This window comes from Saimiri boliviensis, chromosome 11 (assembly GCF_048565385.1).
Source record: "Saimiri boliviensis isolate mSaiBol1 chromosome 11, mSaiBol1.pri, whole genome shotgun sequence".
NCBI lineage: Eukaryota > Metazoa > Chordata > Mammalia > Primates > Cebidae > Saimiri > Saimiri boliviensis.
In genome coordinates, this window is record NC_133459.1 from 91,055,887 (window position 1) to 91,077,291 (window position 21,405).

At 42.3% G+C, this 21,405-nt stretch overlaps 1 protein-coding gene across 8 annotated transcripts in view; it reads right to left on the reverse strand.

The window, feature by feature from the left end:
• LOC141580302 (tripartite motif-containing protein 64-like) overlaps positions 1-21,374 on the reverse strand; it is a 61,063-nt gene extending 39,689 nt beyond the window's left edge. Inside the window, exons 1-6 of one of the 8 annotated variants that reach the window (XM_074381170.1) lie at positions 21,191-21,374; positions 16,644-16,914; positions 13,973-14,180; positions 13,448-13,561; positions 8,622-8,732; positions 2,499-2,586 (exon numbers count right to left, since the gene is read on the reverse strand). In XM_074381170.1, coding sequence (XP_074237271.1) covers positions 2,499-2,586; positions 8,622-8,716 — 183 coding nt within the window. In that variant the 5' untranslated portion in view covers positions 8,717-8,732; positions 13,448-13,561; positions 13,973-14,180; positions 16,644-16,914; positions 21,191-21,374. Of the gene's footprint in view, position 1; positions 8,733-13,447; positions 13,562-13,972; positions 14,181-16,643; positions 18,131-21,190 lie in introns of those variants that run through there. The other 7 variants (XR_012512498.1, XM_074381172.1, XM_074381169.1 and 4 more) reach the window with 7 other exon arrangements.
• Between the last annotated feature and the right edge of the window lie 31 nt (positions 21,375-21,405).

Consider the following 21,405-nt stretch of genomic DNA (forward strand, 5'->3'; position numbering starts at 1 on the left):
GGGATGAAACATGCCCCCTACTCATCACTAAAAGGAGAGAAGAGTGAAGAGCAGTGGCCCTTTTGGAAGCCTAGACCTAGGTGCTCCCCAAGCCAGGGCTGACACTCTTTGAGGCTCTGCAGTTTCTGGTGTCTCCAAGCTGCCTGGCACCCACAGTGGAAGCTAATTTTAATACACCTGGTCCAGCCACAGCCTCACTGGGTGCCAGCACCTGTGCCAGGGCCTAGAGCTGCCCACTCTGCCACAGCTGGCACACCTGGCTGTGAGCAGTGGCCAGAACCCACACTGGCTTACACACACCTCACTGCTCTATGCCTTGCTCACCCTTGGCAGGCACGGAATCTGAGCTGCTAGCATGAGCCAGGCACAGCCTGCTGGGCCTAGTGGATGGAACCAGCCCCGTGACCTGAAAAGAGCTCAAGCAAAGATGCTACCAGCCACAGATGGAAAAGTGGCTGGTTCTGAGCTGGAAAAGTGACACCCTAAGGATCCTGTGACCCTTCCATCATATTTTCTACTTTGAACTCAAGAAAAAATATGTAAAATTAAAAGTCCAGTATTAAAGGTAACTGATTCCATATTTCTGTTAATATCTACAACTGTTATTTAAAATCTGTTCTAAATTTTTAAATTATACCTTGACATTGTTCAATTTTGTGTTTATAATTAGGATATGCTTTAAATTATTTACTTTGGGTTTCAAGGAAATTTAAATATTACACAGAAATGTGACACTAATAAAAAACAAATATGCTTTCAGAGCAGTTTGATTATTTAGGACACAGGACTATTTAATTATTATAGTCTCCTAGATAGCAGCTCAATATATTTTTCATACTTTACTGCACCATTCTGTGATACATAAAATGTAAAACTAAAGATATATATTAAATTGTATTTGAGACTATTTTATTTCATTTGATGCATTAATAAAAATTCAGGTTAGTGTATACATGACTATTTTAAGCAACATGAATATGTTTCCATTGTTAATGTTTTTGCAATATAATACATAAAGTGTATAGTTCTCTATGTGAACAGATATAAGTTCAATGTGAGCATTAAACGTCAAATTGTATTTTATTTAACTCATATAATTAAATTTCATGGTAAGGTGTTGAGGTATTATCTGATGATAAATATTAAAATAAATATTAAAATATTAATGAAACAAATTTTCTTTGAAAAGTGTTTAAATAATTTTTAAAAATAGCATGCTCTTCTTGTCTGTAAATGCTATGGAATTTAAAGTTATCTTTTTATGTCTAAATGTTCAAAGACCCTCAAATTAACAACCAATTTAAAATTTGTAGTTTTCTTGAAGGTTTTAGTAGCACACAACTTTTATAAAATGCAGAATGTGAATTGAAGATTTATGGGTCTGTAAAACTCATTATGGAAATAGGTTCATAGTGTTCCATCAGAAAACAGCACCTGCTTTTGTTTAAGTTCTATTTTGTGAGAAAACAAATTTAATCTATTGCAGAACTAATCCAGTTACATGCATTTTGTGAAATACATAAAAACAAATAATAGAAAATTTTGACTCAGATATTCCTGTTTCTGTAAAGCTTTGCCTTTCATTCTCAACCAAATATGTTGCTGATATCATGCTTATCAAAAAACATGTTTCATGAAGTTTGTATCTTAAAAAGAAACTTTACAATTGTTTTTTTTTTTACTTTTATTTTGAAAACACTTTATAAACTTAAGGAGATGATAATCTGAATGTAATTTACAGGATAATGCACCACATTAAAAGTAGAGGGAAGAAAGTGAAAAATATATTCAATAAACCAACTTGCAATTCTGGATTGTTCCTAAATATAGTAAGCTTTTATAGCCAAATAAAAATTGAAGGACATAACTTTTTTTTAAATCAAACCCTACTTCTATATAGAAATCTGAGGTTTTAGAGACTAGAGAAAACCATATATAACAGACAGAATTTTAAAGAATAAATGAGACATTCTCTTTGCGTGGCCTGAGCTATATTTAGTGTTTAAAATATGCATATGTAATATTTTCTCTTAAATTATTAATTTTCACATAGACATATACATGATACAAAAATAGGTTCAAGTTTGATTTGATAATCAAATGTTTTTCTCAATTTAAATGAAGGACTTTTTAGGGCTAGAATAATATTTTAGATTAAATCATTGATATCTTTCTAATGACAGCATGTCATACTGGTTCATTTTTTGCGTTTTGCAAACACGTTCTTTTAAAAATTTTCCAAATGCACATATGAAGTAGAGATTACAATGAACCTCCATGCAACAATTTCCCAACTATCAGTGCTTTCTTCTGTAGTAACATATGATCTACTAATCTCATCTTAACATCTATATTAGCTTTGACACTCATTCTGACACCACAATGTGGGATAAAGTTTCCATCTCAGTTTTGAAGCAGATGTTGGAGAAAAGCATGGCCAAACCACCATGAAGCTCTTCAAGTTTCTCTGCAAAATGGTACAAATCAATTTTTCTTACTTTTTTTGGCCAAAGCCGGTTGCCAAAGGTGGCCAGGTTCAGCTCAGTAGGCGTGGAAGTCTTGTCCCTCAGTGAAGCACTGCAAGTCCTGTGACAATGGTTGGGAAGTATTAATTATTTTCCAGCGAGCATAGTGAATAAATTATAAATTTGTCAGTTGACTTGAACAAGAGTAACATGATTTTTTGGAGTCTTCCTATCCAAGAGTATAACATTTATTTTCAATTTGTTCAAATCCACTTTGTGTGTCTTGGGAAGTTTTCTTCTTTATGTAGCAAAACAACAACAACAACAACAACAACAACAAAAACACTTTTGTTACATATACTATTTAGATAACTTCTCATTATTATTATTATTATTATTATTATTTTGTTTTTTTGAGACAGAGTTTCACTCTTGTTACCCAGGCTGGAGTGCAATGGCATGATCTCGGCTCACTGAAACCTCTGCCTCCTGGGTTTAAGCAATTTTCCTGCCTCAGCCTCCTGAGTAGCTGGGACTACAGGCTGTGCCACCATGCCCAGCTAATTTTTGTATTTTTAGTAGAGATGGGTTTTTACCATGTTGACCAGGATGATCTTGATCTCTTGACCTCGTGATCCACCCGCCTCAGCCTCCCAAAGTGCTGGGATTATAGGCATGAGCCACTGCACCTGGCCTCCTTTTTATTATGTCAGATAGAACTTATGATTGTCTTTTGAATTTAAACCATTTTTATTTTATTGTTTGTATTAACTTTTTAATTGCAGCAAATTTTTTATAAAACAACAAGCAGTGTGAGAGGCAATATAAAATGTGCAAATAAGTAAATATGTGTTCATGTTCTTAAGCAGCTCATAATTACAAAAGACATAAGATATATCTAGTTAGTGACACTTTTAATACTACTTAAAATAGTAGGTAACAAATATATAAAATGGTTTGACTATGAATGTGATTGATTTAGACATATGTTCCTCTGTGGAGCAATGTATTTAATTGAGCTAAGTAGATTAACAGTGTGTGGCTCTTTATTATTCCCTAAATACCTCTCATGAACTACAAAATAGTATTCAATAATATAAATACATATGTGAAAAAACATTTTTCTGACCAGTGGCATACTTACAGAGTTTTAAATAAATATGAGATATATACAGGATGCTGTGGAACAATAAAAATTTGATTAAATTCTTTTGTCATCGAGGCTAAAGTTTAGTGCTAAATATTTTATTTTAAATTATCTGAAGATAAGAATTTAATAATATTGGACACTGTTAGAGTAGATCTCAATCACTGGCACTAAAATACTTACCTCTGTCTGTTGAACTCTGAAATCTTACCAGTATTCCTTTTCTTGTAAGGTGCAGCTTAGGGAAGATTGGCCCCATTGCCATGCAAAGAGATGTAAAGTGGATTCTACTCAAAGCAACCTTGAATTTGAAACTGGGTCTTCCACTGTTTCAAAGCTGAACTGTAGGTCCAAATGTGTACATATTTGGACATCATTATCTTCATCAGAATCCTCAGGCATGTGTCCTCAAGGGCTTGTGTGTCAGCAGTACTCAGCATAAAGTTATTTCTCATTATGGCAAATTATAATTAATTTGCCAGTATATAATTCATTATCAAGATAAAGTTATTTATCATTATGGCAAGGACAAATTTAGAAGACTTACTAAATTTACTTCTTTGTTTCCCCAGCTGGAAACAGTCAATAGCTACTGATATCACCAGTGTGATACCTTGGCTGAATACCTTGGCTGTGTTAACTGCTTTGACTCAACATGGAGCAGAGGTATTGGTGTACTGCACCTCGAGATGCTGAAATATGGCTGAAGTCCAGGGTCACTGGCCCAGGCCATGCACTGAGGTCATCCCATGCGGCATCAGCCACTGGTTCCGATGAACCCACCATCACTACACTTCTCATCAGTCACCAGTCACTAGACTGAGAATTGTGTGAAAGCTGGGATCCTATTTTACTCACCTCTGTGGTCATGGTTCTTAGCTAAGGGCCCAGCACAGAGAGGCCTCTCAGCAGTGTTCATCCATGACTGAATAAAATTGATTAGAAACTTCCAACTCTTTCACCTACATTTCTGTCCCCTATGTCTTGTAAGGATGCTCTTTCTCTCAGAATGCTGCAAATCCCCTTCCCTAAAGAGGCGCCTGTCCTACACCATCACTGCCCCAGGATCCTCTCCTGTGGGAGCTTGAAGGAAGACAAGCCTGTTCTGAATTTTTTTTTTTTTTTTTTTTGGAGGTGGAGTGTCGCTCTTGTTACCCAGGCTTGAGTGCAATGGCATGATCTCAGCTCACTGCAACCTCTGCCTCCTGGGTTCAAGCAATTCTCCTGCCTCAGCCTCCCGAGTAGCTGGGACTACAGGCACACAGCACAATACCCAGCTAATTTTTTTGTATTTTCAGTAGAAATGGGATTTCCATTTCTACTGAAATGGTCTACCATTTCATGTTGACCAGGATAGTCTCAATCTCTTGATCTTGTGATCCACCCACCTCGGCCTCACAAAGTGCTCAGATTATAGGCGTGAGCCACTGCACCCAGCCAATCTGAAAAAATGTTCTCTTACACCTTCCCCTGTCATTAGGAGCAATGTCCTCTGACATACCCTCCCATCTTCCAGGCTGCCACAACACCTCAGTTGGGTAGAACTACCGTATCTTGTTGAAATGATCTGTGTGTGTTCTTCCACTCACTGGCTTGTGTTTTTTTAGAGACATTAAATACCTGAATCACAAGTGCTTAGCAAAGTATAAAGAAAAGTAAATAATAAATATTTATGGGAAACTTCCCTCAACTGAAGATGCAGAAGAATAGTATAAGTATCACTGCTTCATATACAAGCAAGGGACACTTACTCTGGCACCTGACCTAGGACAGAGCTGTTTGATTAAGAATGAACATCTCCAACCTTTCTCCAAGCACGGTTATTCCCTCTAACCCACACTGACCTGAAGAGCATCCACTGCTACGGCAGCCCCGAGGTCGAGGCTCCTGGGTCTGGGGTGGGGGCTCATGGTCACATCCTCCCGCTCCTGGAGTTGAAGCTGCCCCTCACTATCAACCAGCTCTGATCTACCCTATGCCTCTCTGGACAGACGTAGGAGATTCCTGTGGAGTAAGTTTCCCAGTCCCCACTGCTCAGCTCATGCTGCTCCTTGAGAATTTAAATGATCACAGGCAATGCCCATTTCCCTTCAGGCTTCTGTCCCAGTTTTCCCTTATTCTCCCATTCTTTGGTTTTCATCTACCAATGGCTTGTCCTTTGGGGATTATTCTCATCCCCTAAACCTGCTGTTTCTTTATTCCACCTGTTCCCTGATCTCTGGGATTCCAGTGTGTAGACTCAGCTCAGCCTTCTGCAGGAGACACACAGAGTCAGGTCTCAGCTGAAGGTCCCAGGCAGTATTGAAAACCATCTCAATTCCTCAGAGATGCAGAGAAAACAGAGCAGGAAGTGACCTCGGAGAGGTACAAAAAGCCCCTACCTTGCCGATGAGGAACCTGAAGCCCAGAAAGACTGAGACTCTCCCAGGCTCCCTCCTTCACCACTTGGTGGCAGCAGATCCCACACACAAGCCTTGGCCTAAGCCTCCCTGCGCAGAGCAGGTAACTCACCCTCTAGAAGCTCACTGCTGCCTTTCAGAAACTTTAGATGAAAAACAGCAATGTCCACTGTGATAACAAAAAGAGTAAAAGCCCCTTTCATTGGACAAACCCTTTATCACAGTTGTATAGTCCTGGTGTTTATACTCGGTCAGCTGTCATTCACTAGCTGCTAGATTGGGGCAGGGAGCACATAGGATTAAATAGCATTTCACACAACCCTGCTTTCCCGGCCTGGGCTCTCAGCTCCTCCATTCTTCTTCAAAAACTTTCTTCTGCTCTAACTGCTGGAGAGTCCAGGCCCTCATGTGAGTCATTTCTCCATGAAGATCCCTGTTATTTTCTTCCTCTCCTGGAGATAGAGAGGGCAGAGATTTGTTCTGGGACTCCATAGTCTTAGGTTTTCTCCTAAGCCAGCCAGGGCAGTTGAAAGGAATCATGACTGCGAGAGGTCAGGACAGTGAAGAGGAGCATGGGCTCACAAGGACAGCCCCTCGTGAAGATGGTCAGGACCATGCCACCGGCAATATCTGACCAATTCTGCTGGGATGATGCAACAAGGATTAAGTGGACGATGCCGCCATGAGAAAGGGGAAGAACCAAAAGAGTGGGGGAAGAAGAAAAATAAAACGTTTTCAATAACGATAGAAAAATATGCAGAGCCCAGAGGCAAAGCCCCCTGTCACAGAGGGTTAGTTCCAGGCTGAGGAGCCCAATCAAGAAATCCCTGCTGGACATTGCTCAGCTCCATTTCAAAATGGTTTTGGATCAGTGACTTTGTTCCCTCCACTTTCCCTCTTTTTGAACAAGAATCACTAGCGTCGTTATTCTGTGACTGTCCCACCAGTGCACATTGAGGACAGATAAGCTGTTTGTTCAGTTTCACAGGTCAACAGAGGTAAGGGAATTATATCAAGAATCTGTATTTGGGCCAGGCACGGTGGCTCATGCCTGTAATCCTAGCACTTTGAGAGGCCTAGGGGGATGGATCCCCTGAGGTCAGGAGTTTCAGACTAGCCTGGTTAACAGGGCAAAACCCCTTCTCTACTAAAAATACAAAACAATTAGCTGAATCCAGTGGTGCATGCCTGTAATCTCAGCTACTCAAGAGGCTGAGGCAGGAGAATCGCTTGAACCCAGGAGGCAGAAGTTGCGGTGAGCCAAGATCACACCCCTGCACTCCAGCATGGGTCACAGACCAAGACTCACTTTCAAAAACAAAAACAAAAAAGAATCCGTACTTAATGGACACCCTCAGAAGCCTCATTCACACTTGGTGTAGATGATTTAAATGAGATTTTAAACTTTTGATCAGATTAGAGCTACATGACATTTTTCACTTTGAACTAATGCATTCATGACACGAAACTTGGAAACCTTAGGTGAAAGGGTGAATGTATTTTGCATCTGTGAGGGATGTGAATGTCTGGGGAATAGAAGTTAAACTGTGATAGGTGGAATTTCTAAAATGGTCTCCAAACATGCTGTATCCTTATCTCTGGAACCTGTTAAGCTGATAAGACATTCCTGTGATTACATTGTTACATGGCAGTCATATGACTTTAAAGAGTGATATGGTTTGGCTCTGTGTCCCCACCGAAATCTCATGTTGAATTATAATCCTGAGTGTTAGAGGTGGGGCCTGGCAGGAGGTTAATGGATCATGGGGAAGGTTTCTAATGGCTCAGCACCATCCCCCAAGTGCCATCGCATGAGAGTTTCCATGAGATCTAGTTGCTTAAAAGTATGTAGCACCTCCCCCCGCTCCTCTCTCTCTCTCTCTCTCCTGTTGGCCATGTGAAGATTGTGCCTGCTTCCACTTCCACCATGATTGTAAGTTTCCTGAGGCCTCCCCAGAAGCAGAAGCCTGCACAGCCCACAGAACCATGATCTGATTAAACTTCTTTCTTTATAAATCACCCAGGTCATTAATTATACACTGCAAGAACAGACTAATACAAAGGTTGTGCTTTCCTGAGTGCACTGGATCTAACCACATCACTCCCTCAGTGTCAGAGATTTCTCTAGTGGGTAGGAAAAGAAAAAGTCAGAGAGAGGATAGGAGCTGGAGAAGAATTCCATGGGCTGTTGTTGGTTGGAAGATGGGAAAAGTGAGAAAGAATGCAGGTGGCCTCTGGAGTCAGGGTGTCTCCTGGCTGAGATCCAGGAGCACTGAAAAAGGGATCTCAGTCCTCCACCCACAAGAAGAGAAATTCTGCCGATACATCTGTAGTAAACTTGGAAGAGTAGCCTGATCTCTGGATGAAAAACACAGGCAGCCCATAAATGGATTTCAGCCTCCTAAGACCCCGATCAGAGAACCCAATCTTTCCTGATTTCTGTGGTTTCAAACCACTAACTTGTTATAATGCATTAATAGGTAGCAACAGAAAACTAGTTACAGGTGCCTATCTGTACTCTTTTTATATTTTCACATACATGTATGCTAATCCCTATAGGCACAAAAAAGAAAAAAAAAGCAAGGGACTACATTAAAATGTTATACTTACCTTTGTGGGAGCACTGTAAGGGCTGTTCCAGAGCCCTTGCAACTAGAAGAAGATAACGAAGGGCATTTCAGGCAGGTGAGAAGTGTCTCTTCCATGTTACCAATCCAAATTCTGAAAGAAAAAAAAAGATGTTAAAATATTTAACTCCCAGCCAGGTGTGGTGGCTCATGCATGTAATTCCAGTACTTTGGGAGGCTAAGGTGCGTGGATCACCTGAGGTTTGTACTTGGAGAGCAGCCTGACCAACATGGAGAAACTCTTTGTCTACTAAAAATACAAAATTAGCCGGGCGTGGTGCTGCATGCCTGTAATCCCAGCCAACTCGAAAGGCTGAGGCACAAGAATCACTTGCACCCTAGAGGTAGAAGTTGCAGTTAGCTGAGATTGCACATAGCACTCCAGCATGGAGGCTCATGCCTCTAATCCCAACACTTTGGGAGGCTGAGGAGGGCAGATCACCTGAGGTTGGGAGTTCAAGACCAGCCTTACCGACATGGAGAAACCCTGTCTCCACTAAAAACAGAAAATTAGCTTGGCATGGTGCTGCATGCCTGTAATCCCAGGTACTCGGGAGGCTGAGGCAGGAGCATTGCTTGAACCCAGGAGGCAGAGGTTGCAGTGAGCCGAGATCGTGCCATTGCACTCCAGCCAGCACAACAAGAGTGAAACTCCGGCTCAAAAACAAACAAACGTAACTCTGCATAACATTATCTGCAAATTCATCATCTACATTTCTAATAGAAGGATTTATTTTTTTAGCGCTTTCACTTGTGCCCACCGGACAAGGTTTGATTGCAACTATGTGCTACCAGCATAGACGAACCAATTCAAGGAGAGCAATAAATGGGACTAACTACTAAGTTCCCATAAAGAAAGTCCTTAAGAATAAAATATTTCCTCTAGTTGACACAAGATTAAGACAATGGTCCATTACATAAAATCCCAATCTAATAAAAGCTGAAATGTAATGTTGTCTGTTTCCCAAATTTTAATTTTGTTCAGGCTCTGTCATGGTGACCAGGGATTGGAAAATGACTGCAAAGAGCCTCTGGGGAATCTGGGGAGGGAAGAAAGGTAGTCTGTATTCTAAGAGGGGACTGAGGTGATGGCTACAAAATTCTACATATCTACGGAAATTATTCAATTCTACATTTGTGATTACTGACTTTCATTACAAGTAACTTGTTCAGTAAAATTTCTGGTTTCTACTCCAACCTGCAAGGAGCCAGGACGTCACCACTTGTCCTCACAACAAGAAAAAAGCTGAACAAACTGAAAATTATCAAATCTTATTAGAGGGCCTAGAAGAGAGGTCACAGGGCAAATTGCCATGCTGAAAACAAGACAGATAGGCAAATACAAGGAACAGAAGCTGCTGAAGCCAGCACTTAAATGGTACTGACAGATTACTAGAAGCTGAGGGTGGCCTGCCTTGAGCATTCAAAACTCCTTGGGGCCCAGATTTAGTGGGGATCTCACATTTTTCTAAGTTTTACCACCTGGAGCCCAACCAGGTTCTCATAGTGAAGATCAGAAGAAAAATGCCCACAGAACTGACACTGCTGACTTCAGCACTAATTATAAAGCTACAGTAACCAAACAACGTGGAAATTGGTGAAGAAAGAAAAAAAGCAGACACATAGGTCACTAGAAAAGAATACAGAGCTCGGAAATAGACTAACCTTTGAGAAAGGCACAAAGGCAATTTAACAGGCAAAGGATAGTCTTTTCAACAAATGGTGCTAGGATGACTAGATATCCACATGTAAAAAATATATAAATCTAGACACAGATTTTACACCTTTCACAAAATGGATCTTACACTTCAATGCAAGGTACAAAACTGTAAGACTCCTAGAGGATAACATAGGGGAACATCTAGGTGACCTTGGGTATAGCGATGACTTCTCAGATACAATGTCAAAAGCACAACCCAGGAAAGAAAAAATTGATCAGTTGGACTTCATTAAAATTAAAAACTTCTGCTCTGGGAAAGACATTGTTAAGAAAATGAATAAACAAGTGATAAACTGGGAAAAAATATTGGCAAAATATAGCTCTGATGAAAGACTGGTGTCCAAAATACATAAAGGACTCTTAAAACTCAATAATAATAAAGCAAACAACCCAATTTAAAAATGGGCAGAAGATCTGGATACTTCACCAGAAAAGACATATGGATGGCAAATAAGCATATGAAAAAGATGCTCAAAATCATGTGTCACTAGGAAATTGCATATTAAACCAAAGAGATGCCACTACACTATAATATATACCTAATAGAATGGCTCAAATCCAAACAAGTGACAATACCAAAGGCTGCCAAAGTTGCAGAGCAGCGGGAACTCTCATTCACTGCTAGTGGAAATGCAAAATGCTAGTCACTTTGGAAAACAGTTTGGCAGGTGTTTTTGTTTTGTTTTGTTTTGTTTTTGTTTTTGTTTTTTGCAAAGCTAAAAATAGCCTTGCCACATAATCCTGCAAATAGCAGTTTTAGGTATTTACCACGGTAATGTGAAAACATGTTCACTCAAAAACTTGCATCCAGGTATTTACAACAGTTTTGCTCATACTTGTCAAAAACTGGAAATAACCAAAATGTCCTTTACTAAGTTAATGCTAAACAAACTGTGGTATATCTGTGCAACAGAATATGATTCCGTTATAAAAAGAAATGAGCTATCAGGCCATGAAAAGACATGGAGGAACTTTAAATACATAATGCTAGGAAGAAACTAGTCTAAAGACTCTACACACTTATGATTCCAACACTAGGACATTCCAGGAGAGTCAAAATGGTAGAGATAGTGAAATGATCAGTGATTGCCAAGCGTGGAGGAGGGATGAATTGGTTGAACACAAGGAGGTTTTCAGTAGTGAAACTCTTCTGTGTGATACTGTACTGAGGATTCATGACACTAGGTAATTGTGAACCCACAGAACTATAAAACTCAAAGAATGAACCCTAACGTAAACTATGGAGTTTAGTTAATAATAACATATCAATATTGATTGATCAATTGTAAACATCTATCACACTAATGCAAGATACTAATGATAGAGGAAATTGTGTTCTAGAGGACAAGAGAGAATAGGGGAATTCCCTGTGCTTTCAGCTCAATTTATCTGTAAACCTAAAAGTACTCTAAAAAATAATATCTATTAAATTTTATTAAAATTCTGACATGACAGCCTCAAATCAAAATGTTGGTGGTATCCTGTTACTGTGTGGTTAATAATGGGCATTGGGGTGGATCAACCTGGAGTCAGAACGGTCGGAGATAGCAATGCCTGTGCCTTCAACCTCTGGCTCTGCGGGTGTCCCTGGAATCCAGAGAGCAGATCAGCTGGCTTGAGACAGCCTCAGTGCTCCAGATAGTGCAGGCTTCTGGTAAGGACAGGGAGAAATCATCTCAGGGCAGTAATATGGCTGATATAGATTTTATTTTGGACGTGGGTGAATCTTGAAGTCTAAAAAGTATATAACTTAGAAGACAGATACTCTCAGCTCATGATGTTAAGAACAAATTTAGAATTGTTGTTAACCTTACATCTTTATTTCCCTAGCTGGCCAGGACCTCATCAGTAGCTACTGATGTCACTAGTGTCCTCTGATCACCTTGGCAGTGATAACTGTTTTGACCCAACAGAAAACTGAGGTGTTGCTTGTACCTAAGATGCTGACAGCTGGCAGAAATCCAGGGTCACTGTCCCAGAGCAAGTCAGCCAGCTGTTGATAACAACCAGAAGGGGGACCCGGTCATCCACTGAGGTCATCTCCATGCAGCATGAGCCACTTGCTCTAATGAACCCACCATCACTACATTTCTCATAACTCGCTATTCACTAGACTGAGAGTTCTGTGAAAGCTGAGATCATATCTATTCATCTCTGTGTTCATGATTCCCAGCTTAGGGTCTGGCACTAAGGAAGGTCTCAGCAGTGTTCACTGAAGATAGGATAAAACTGACTATAGATATCCAATCCAATCACCAACATTCCTCTCCAAAATGTCCTACCAGGGATGCTATAATTTCTCCCAAGATGCAGCAAGCCCCCTTCCTACACCTGTAGACCCCTGCTCTACACCAGTCACATCCCAGGATCTTCTGTGGGACACTGGAGGAAAAACGGGACTACTCTGAAGAATTCCTCTTATGGTTCCCCTTGTCATTAGGAGCAATGTCTTCACCTACACTCCCATCCTCTGGGCTGCCATGACACCCCACTTTCAGAGAACTACTATATTTTCTTGAAATCACGTCATTGTGTTCTTTCTCTCAGGAGCTTGAGTTGCTTGGGGAAACACTACTATTTGAACCCCAAGTACACCCAGTAAATACTCTTATCATATAGAGACCTTCCTCAACTGAAAGTGCAGAGGAATAGTGTAAGTATCACTGCTTCATATACTGGCAAGAAACACTTACTCTGGCACCTGACCTAGGGCAGAGCTGCTTAATGTAAGAATAGACATCTCCAACCCTTCTCCAAGCATGGTTCTTCTCTCTAACCCACACTGACCTGAACAGCATCCACTGCTATGGCAGCCCCGAGGTCGAGGCTCCTAGGTCTGGGGTGGGGCTCAGGGTCAAATCCTCTCCCTCTTGGAGTTGGTGCTGCCTTTCACTATAAACCAGCTCTGATCCCCGCTTTGGCTCTTCCTCACCAGGGTCAGGAGACTCCTGTGGATTAAGTGTCTTGCCCAGTCCCCGCTGCTCAGCTTGCGCTGCTCCTCGAGTGGTCGAATGATCACAGGCCCATTGCCCATTTTCCCTGAGGCTCTGGCCCAGTTTGTCCTTATTCTCCCCTTCTTTGTTTCTCACCTGTTCTAGCATTGACTTGTCCTTTACAGGTTCTTCTCTTTTCCAAAACCTGCTGACTTTCTTCCATCTGTTCCCTCAGTTCTCAGCTTCCCAGGTGTGAACTCAGCTCAGGCTCTGAAGGAGAAACACAGGGGTCAGAGTCAGGAGTCAGACCCAGAGAGGTCAGAGGCAGGTTACAGGTCCAGGCACTGTTAAAGACCATCTCAGTCCCTCAAGGACTCAGAGAAAACTGAGCAGGAAGGGACCTCAGAGAGGTACAATTAGCACCTACTTTACTGATGAGAAAACTCAAGTCCAGAAAGACTAAGACTCTCCCAGGCTCCCTCATCACCCAGTGGCAGCAGATATACCATGAAAGGCTTGGCCTCACCCTCCCTGTGCAAAGCAGGTAACTCATCCTCCAGAAACTCGCTGCTGCCTTTCAGAAAACTTTAGATCAAATACAGCAATTTCACCTTGCAAACAGAGTAAAAGGGTCTTTCCTTGGACAATTCTTTATCATGGTTCTACAGGCCTATTACTTACTCCCAGTCCGTTGTCATTCACTGGCTAGTAGTTTGGGGCAGGGAGCATGTGAGGATTAAACAGTGGTTAACACAACCCTGCTTTCCCAGTCTGGGCGTTCAGCTACTCCATGCTTCCTCAGGGAGTTTCCTCTGCTGTAACTGCTGGAGAGTCCAGGCCCTCACGTGGGTCATTTCTCCATGAAGATCCCTGTTATAGTCTTCCTCTCCTGGAGATAGAGAGGACAGAGAATGGCTCTAGGACTCCATAGTCTTAGGTTTTCTCCTAAGCTAGCCAGATCAGCTGAAAGCAATCATGACTGAGAGAGGTTAGGACAGTGAAGACGATCTCAGAGGAGCATGGGCTCACAAGGACAGCCCCTTGTGGACACAGTCAGGACTGTGACACGGGCACTATCTGACCAATCCTGCTGGGGGTGATGGACCAAGGATTAAGCAGAGGATGCTGCCATGAGGAGAAAGGGGAAGAACCAAAGGAGTAGGGGAAAATAAGATAGACAATAATGGTTTCAAGAAATGCAGAGCAAATATCCCAGAAGCAAAGTCCCACAGGATGAAGGGTCAGTCCCAGGCTGTGGATCCTACTTAAGTACCTCCTGCTGGATTTTGCCCAGCTCCATTTCCAAACTATTTTGGATCAGTGACTTTTTTCTCCCTTCCATGTTCCTTCTTTTTGAACTAGAATCACTGTAATTGTTATTCTGTGCCTGTCCCGCCATTCCACATTAGGAGCAGATAAGCAGTTTGTTCAGTTTCACAGGTCGACAGAATTAAGGCAATTATGTCAATAATCTGTACTTAATGGACACTCTCAGAAGCCTCATTGACACCTGGTGTGGATGTTTTAGATAAGATTTTAAACTTTGGATCTGATGTGGCCTATGTGACATTTTTCATGTTGAACTAATGCTTTAACGACATGAAATTTGGAAACTTTAGAGGAGAGGATGAATGTATTTTGCAGATGGGGGAATGTGAGTGCCCAACTGTGGTAGATGGAATTTCTGAAATGGTCCCCAAACATGCCATACCCTTGTCTCTGAAGCCTGTTAAGGTGATGAGACACCACTCCTGTGATTATGTTGTTATGTGACAGTTACATGACCTGAAGATGATGAGGTTACCTGCATGAAGTGGACTGAATCACATCACTCCATACATGACAGAGCTTTCTGTGGCTGGTTGGAGAAGATGAAGTCAGAGAAGGAAGGAGCTTGAGAAGGACTCCATGAGTTGTGATTGGTTGAAAGATAGAAAAGACAGGTAAAGAGGAAAGCAGGTGGCATCTGAAGTCAGAGTATATCCTGGCTGACAGCCAGCACAGAAAAAGGGCCCTCAGTCCCCCACAAACAAGAATAGAAACATTTTCCAATATCTGCAGTGAACTTGGAATAAAAGCTTGAGCTCTAGAGAAAAAGCATAGCTAGCCCATTTCTGGATTTTAGCCTCACATGACCCTGATCAGAAAACCCAGGAAGGAAGGAAAAGAAGGAAAGAAGGGAGGGATAGGGGAACAGACAAACTTACATGAAGATGAGGAGATCCAAGGAAACTTACACCACCGATATTTTCAATTAACAGGAACACGCTAACTAGTTATTAGAAAGACACACTACTATAAATCCATATACTGTTTCCATGGCAGACAATCCTTCCTGCTTCTCTGAAACACTTTCTGTCTCTGCCTTGCTGTTGTTAGAGACACTGAGTCTTCCCTTTGGACAAGTTCTGGCACCCACAGAAATGAGATGAGACAGTGAACCCCAGAACACCAAGCCACAATGTTCCCTTGTCCACTCCAGAAGCTGCCCAGCTGCAGGGGAATGTGAGCCTCAGCTCCTGGGTCTGACATCATCCCTTTGCCTTTCTCACTGGGCTTCTCTCCCTGCACTGGCTCCCACTCCCCCAGGACCTGGCAGGTGACCACGTGAAAAGAACACAAACAGGCCACGCCCCTTTCTTTCTCCTCTCAATGCGTGCAGTGGTGGGTTCCATGGGGTAGTGATATGACATTTACTCATTATGGTGCCCCTAGCCCAGAGCAGGGCCTGGCACCTAATAGCCACCATGTGAATGCTGTGAAAGAAGGTGACCACCACAAGGTCATGAGGAACCAAGAATTCTACTGTGGCCCATCAATTTTAAGTCCTACAGAATTCTAGAATGGGAAATGTGAAAGGCCTTCAAAAGTGGCCACTCTCTGAAACCATTATACTGGCAGCTGAGCCATGTTTCCCCATCCTGGACACATCTAGAGGGCACCACCTAAATCCAGACACATCTCCCCACACAGGACAGCTCAGGGGCCTTAGCCTGGGAAATGTGGGTGGACAGGGAGTGGGGAATCATGAAAGTTGAAGAGGTGAAAGCGGGTGAAAGGGAACAGCAAGGTGGAAACAGAGAGAGAGAAATGGGGATGGAGACTGGGGGATGAGAGAGGAAGAGAGAGGAGAGGGACGCAGATCCAGCCACTGAGGAAAAGGCCTGAAGAGAACACTGTCCTCTCCTGAAGTCAAATAACTTCCACCTGACCATGCACTGCAGCTCGTGGGTGGCACATGCGGGTCATGCTGCAATGTTTAGGGCCTATGGAATCTTCCCTTCTCATCTGAATCGTAATGGAGAGAGGACTCTCTGACCCCATCCAGCTGGCAGTGCCTCGTGATTTTTACCTGTTAGATCTGGCAGCTCTTCATGTCAGCCCACACCGCATGAGGCTGCTCTTGGTGAACCGAATGGGGAAGATTCTACATCAGTGCCTCGGAGAGTCCACTGGAAGCCCTGGACAGCAGGAGTCAGTGGTGCCCCAGCATGGAGGCCAAGAGCACACAGCACTGAAGCTCCAGACACCCTCAGGAGGACAGTAAAGGACGATGTGCTGGTGAGAGCCTGGGTCAGCAGGAACCTCCGCCTGGGTCTGAACATGATTGGCCTTCATACGAGCTATGACGTAAAAGAGAGAAATCAAGGTTAACATTAAGATTTGGGGCTTGGGGAACTTGAAGGATGGAACTGCCATTTGTTGAGACTGGGAATACTGAGAAGGGAGCAGATTGAAAGGCGGTGAGGAACTAGAATTGGCTGGGTTTCTGTCATATGCAATCAACAGTCCTGACCAGCCTGGGCAACATAGTAAGACCCTGTCTCTGAAAATAAAAAGTTAGCCAAGCATGGTGGTGCACACGTGCAATCTCAGCTACTCGGGAGGCTGAAGCAGGGAGATTCCTGAGTAGCCAGAGAAGTTTTCACAAAATAAGTAATATTTGGGGCAGATCTTAGTGAACAGGAATTCCATTCTTTCTGTTAGGAAATTAAGAGGGTGTGGGTGTGGTTAGTTAATGATGATTGAACTATCTTTGGAATCTCATCCACTGGTCTATCTGGTCTATTTATATATGTATATTCTATCTGCAGTCTCACTGAGCTTTGCTAGTTTATGTTGCAGTAACAAAAGCCCCAAAATCTTAGCAGCTACACATACAAAGGTCTATTTTCCTTGACATTTCCTTTTATGGCAGGTTAACTGTGACTCTATTCTATACAAGCTATTTTATTTGTTAGACAGTGAAAGCTGTGATACTTAGAGAATTGTTGAATGTGGTTCATTCATTCATTTAACAACTATTTATTGAATATCTGTTTCATACCAGGCAAGGTCAGGCACTGAGAATACAGTAGTAAGTAAGAGACAAGATCTCTAATTTCCACAAGCTTATTTTGAAAATGAGACTAAACACTTACAAAATAATCATAACAATATTACATTCATAAATAATAAATATTTTAAATTAGAAAAATATAAAATTATTAAAACTAAAATGGCCAGGAGTGATGGCTCACACCTGTAATACCAACACTTTGGGATGCCAAGGTGGGAGGATCATTTGAGCCCAGGAGTTTGAAAACAGTCTGGGCACCATAGGAAGACCCTGGATACAAAAAATAAAAACTGAGCCTGGCATGGTGGTGCATGCCTGCAGCTACTAAGAAGGCTGAGGTAGGAGGACTGCTAGAGCCTGAGAGGTCAAAACGGCAATGAGCCATGATCATACCACTGCACCACTGCACTCCAGCATGGGCGACAGAGCGAAACCTTGTCTCAAGAAAACAAAAAGAAGAAGATGTGTTCAAACTACATGCAGGAGAAAAAAGAAGAAGGAAGAAAGAAGAAAAGAGGAAGAAGGAGGAGGAGGAGGAGGGGGGAGGGGGAGGAGGAGGAGGAAGAGGAGGGGGGAAGAAGAAGAAAGAAGAAGAAAGAAGAAAGAAGAAAGAAGAAGAAGAAGAAGAAGAAGAAGAAGAAGAAGAAGAAGAAGAAGAAGAAGAAGAAGAAGAAGAAGAAGAAGAAAAAGAAACAATTTCATTGATGCAGTCCTGAAACTATTATGTAGAATACTATTGTCTACATTACATCACGTCAGTCCTTTAATGGCTTAACAATTAGATATGATCCATAAAATTTTCCTGGTAATTAGGTATACTTAAGAACAATTAAGTATAGAGTTACTGCCTTGACAGGAAGATGGTAAAGTTTTTTAAAAGACAAATAAATAAATAAAAGAATAAAACCTGTAGCTCTGTGAGTGAGTCTCAAATAACATCTAATTGAAGTCAGTGAACATCTAGCAATCATTCTGAACACATAATTCTCTTAATACATGTTGCCTAAACTCCCAACAGATCTGACTTGCCAACACCTGCATGTAGCCCAAAACTGACAATCATTTATAAATTATCACCTATGACTCCATCTTCTCTACCCACTTAAAAACATTTTACATCTTTATTTATGATTTTTTGTAGAGATGGGATCTCACTATGTTGCTCAGGTTGGTCCGGAAACAGACCCACACTGATTTCATAAATCAGATGATCATACAGCCATCTGATTTATGAAAAAAAGTGCCACACAGTCCAGAAGGACAAGGATGTTCCATTCAATATATGGTGCTACATCAAACAGTCACATCCATGTATTTTTAGTAGAGATGGCTATTTTTTAGTAGAGTAAAAAGTGAATCATGGCTGGGTGGGGTGGCTCACACCTGTAATCCCAGCACTGTGGGAGGCTGAAGTGGGCAGACTACTTGAGCCCAAGAGTTTGAGACTAACCTGGGAAAATGATGAATGCCCATCTCTACAAAAACAAAAAACAAACAAAAAAAAAAAACACAAAAATTAGCCAGGCATGGTGGCACATGCCTATGGTCTCAGGTACTCAAAAGGCTAAGGTGGGAGGATCGCTTGATCCAGGAGGTGAAAGTTGCAGTGAGCTGAGATTATGCCACCACATTCTAGCCTGGGAAATAGAGTGAAAGTCTGTCTGGAAAAAAAAAAAAAGCATAAACTAAAGTAAAATTGCTATGAAGTTAACACAGAAAAAAATGTGTTCATATTCTTAGGTTAGGCATTGATTAACAGGACACAAAAAGCAGTCACCATAAAGGAAAAGATTGATCAAGTATAATTTCATTAAAATTAAGAAACTCAGGCTGGGTACACTGGCTCATGCCTGTAATCCCTACACTTTGGGAGGCCAAGGCAGGTGTATCACTTGATCCCAGGAATTCCAGACCAGCCTATGTAACATGTTAAAACCCCATCTCTACTAAAAATACAAAAAGAGCTGAGCATAATGGTGCTCCCCTGTAGATCCCAGCTACTTGGGGGCTCAGACAGGAGGATCACCAGAGCCTTGGGAGGTCGAGATTGCAATGAGTTGTAATTGTGCCACTGCACTCCAGCCTGGACAACAGAGTGAGATCCTGTCTAAAAAAGAAAAAAAAAAATTAGAGAATCTCCATTCATTTAAAAACACCATTAAAAGAGTGAAAAGGCAAGCTAGAGTTTGAAAAAAGAGAAATGCAACACGTGTATATCCTAGAAAGGACACATAACCAGAATAAAGTGTTACAAATCAACAGAAAAACAAGCATATCCTGAAAACAGGATACAGAGATTTAACAGGCACTTCACAAAAGAGGACATATAAATGGCAGTAAAAAAGACTCAACCTCAATACCAGGAAAAGGCAAAATGAAACCACATTGATATATTACTGCACCTCTACTCCAATGGCAAAATAACTTTTAACTGACAAGCATCAGCAAGGATGTGGGATAACCAGAATATCCTGATAAGTTTTACAACCACTTTGGGAAAATGTTCAATAATATCTGATACCTCTAAAACCAACAATGTGACTCTTACATATATACCCCAATCTAGTAATGTTCTATTTCTTGATCTGTGGTGAATTTTACTTAGTATAAATTTATTACCTGTACTTGTTTTTTTTTTTTTTTTTTTTTAGGTTCTCCCTCTGCCATCCAGGCCTGAGTGCACTGGCAAGATCACTGCTCACTGTAATCTCAACCTCCCAGGCTCTGATAGATCCTCCCATCTCAGGCTCCCAGGTAGCTAGGGACACACCACCACAGACAGCTAATTTTTGTATTTTCAGTAGAGATGGGGTTTTGCCATGTTGCCCGGGCTGGTCTGGAACTCCTGGGCTCAAGTGGTCTGCCCACCTTGGCCTTCCAAAGCGCTGGGATTACACGTGTGATCCACTGCCCCCCGACCACCTGCACATTTCAAATTGTCAACTTCCACAGACTTCTGTAACTTTTCAAAGATTTCTTTGACACAAAGTTCTCAGAAATCTTAAAGCTAGCATTTTAGAATAGAAAACCGAGCTGCTGGTTCACAGGTGAAATTTTACCAATAAAATTTAACAACAAAAGAAAGCTACTAACGCATATCAGCTCAGAACAAAGCTTTAAAAGGACCAGCAGATCACTTTAACTTCCTCGAGCACTGGGAGTCATTCCTTCGGGTGAACAACACTGTACCCCAAAGAAATGATAGCACTTCAAGAAAAGACTTCCTGGGGAAAGCAGCTTTACCAGAAAAAAAAAAAAAAAAAAAAAAAAGTAAAGCGAGGACACCACTCCAAAAGTCTTGCTGAGCTTTGGTGAAAGGATACCAAGTGAGATCATCTGAGAAGCCCCAAAGACCCGCTCCCGCCAGCGGGATTCTTCCCGGCGCCCCGACAGGAGGGCTGCTGCGGCCGCGGGGAGAGGAACCCGGCGCAGGGACTCCAGCCCGGCTGCCGCCCCGGCCAGCTCGCCCAGCAAACGTTGCGGAGGCCCCTGCGCGCGTCAACCCAGCTGCGCGCCGGGGTCCCGAACTCCCTGCCCGCGGCCTGGGGCGGCGCCCTCACCTCACAAACGCTGGTGGACTTCCCGGCAAACCTTCACTTCCCACAGGCATGGCGGCCGCCACGCCCCGCGCCTCCGCCCTCCGCAGCCCGCCCGCCTGTCCTGCGTTTCCAGAAGCACCGCACTCACTGAGGGGCTCCAAGCGGCGGCGCCACCCTCCCCTCCACTCCCCTCCACTCCCCTCCACTCCCCTCCCCTGCCCTTCCCCTCCCCAGTC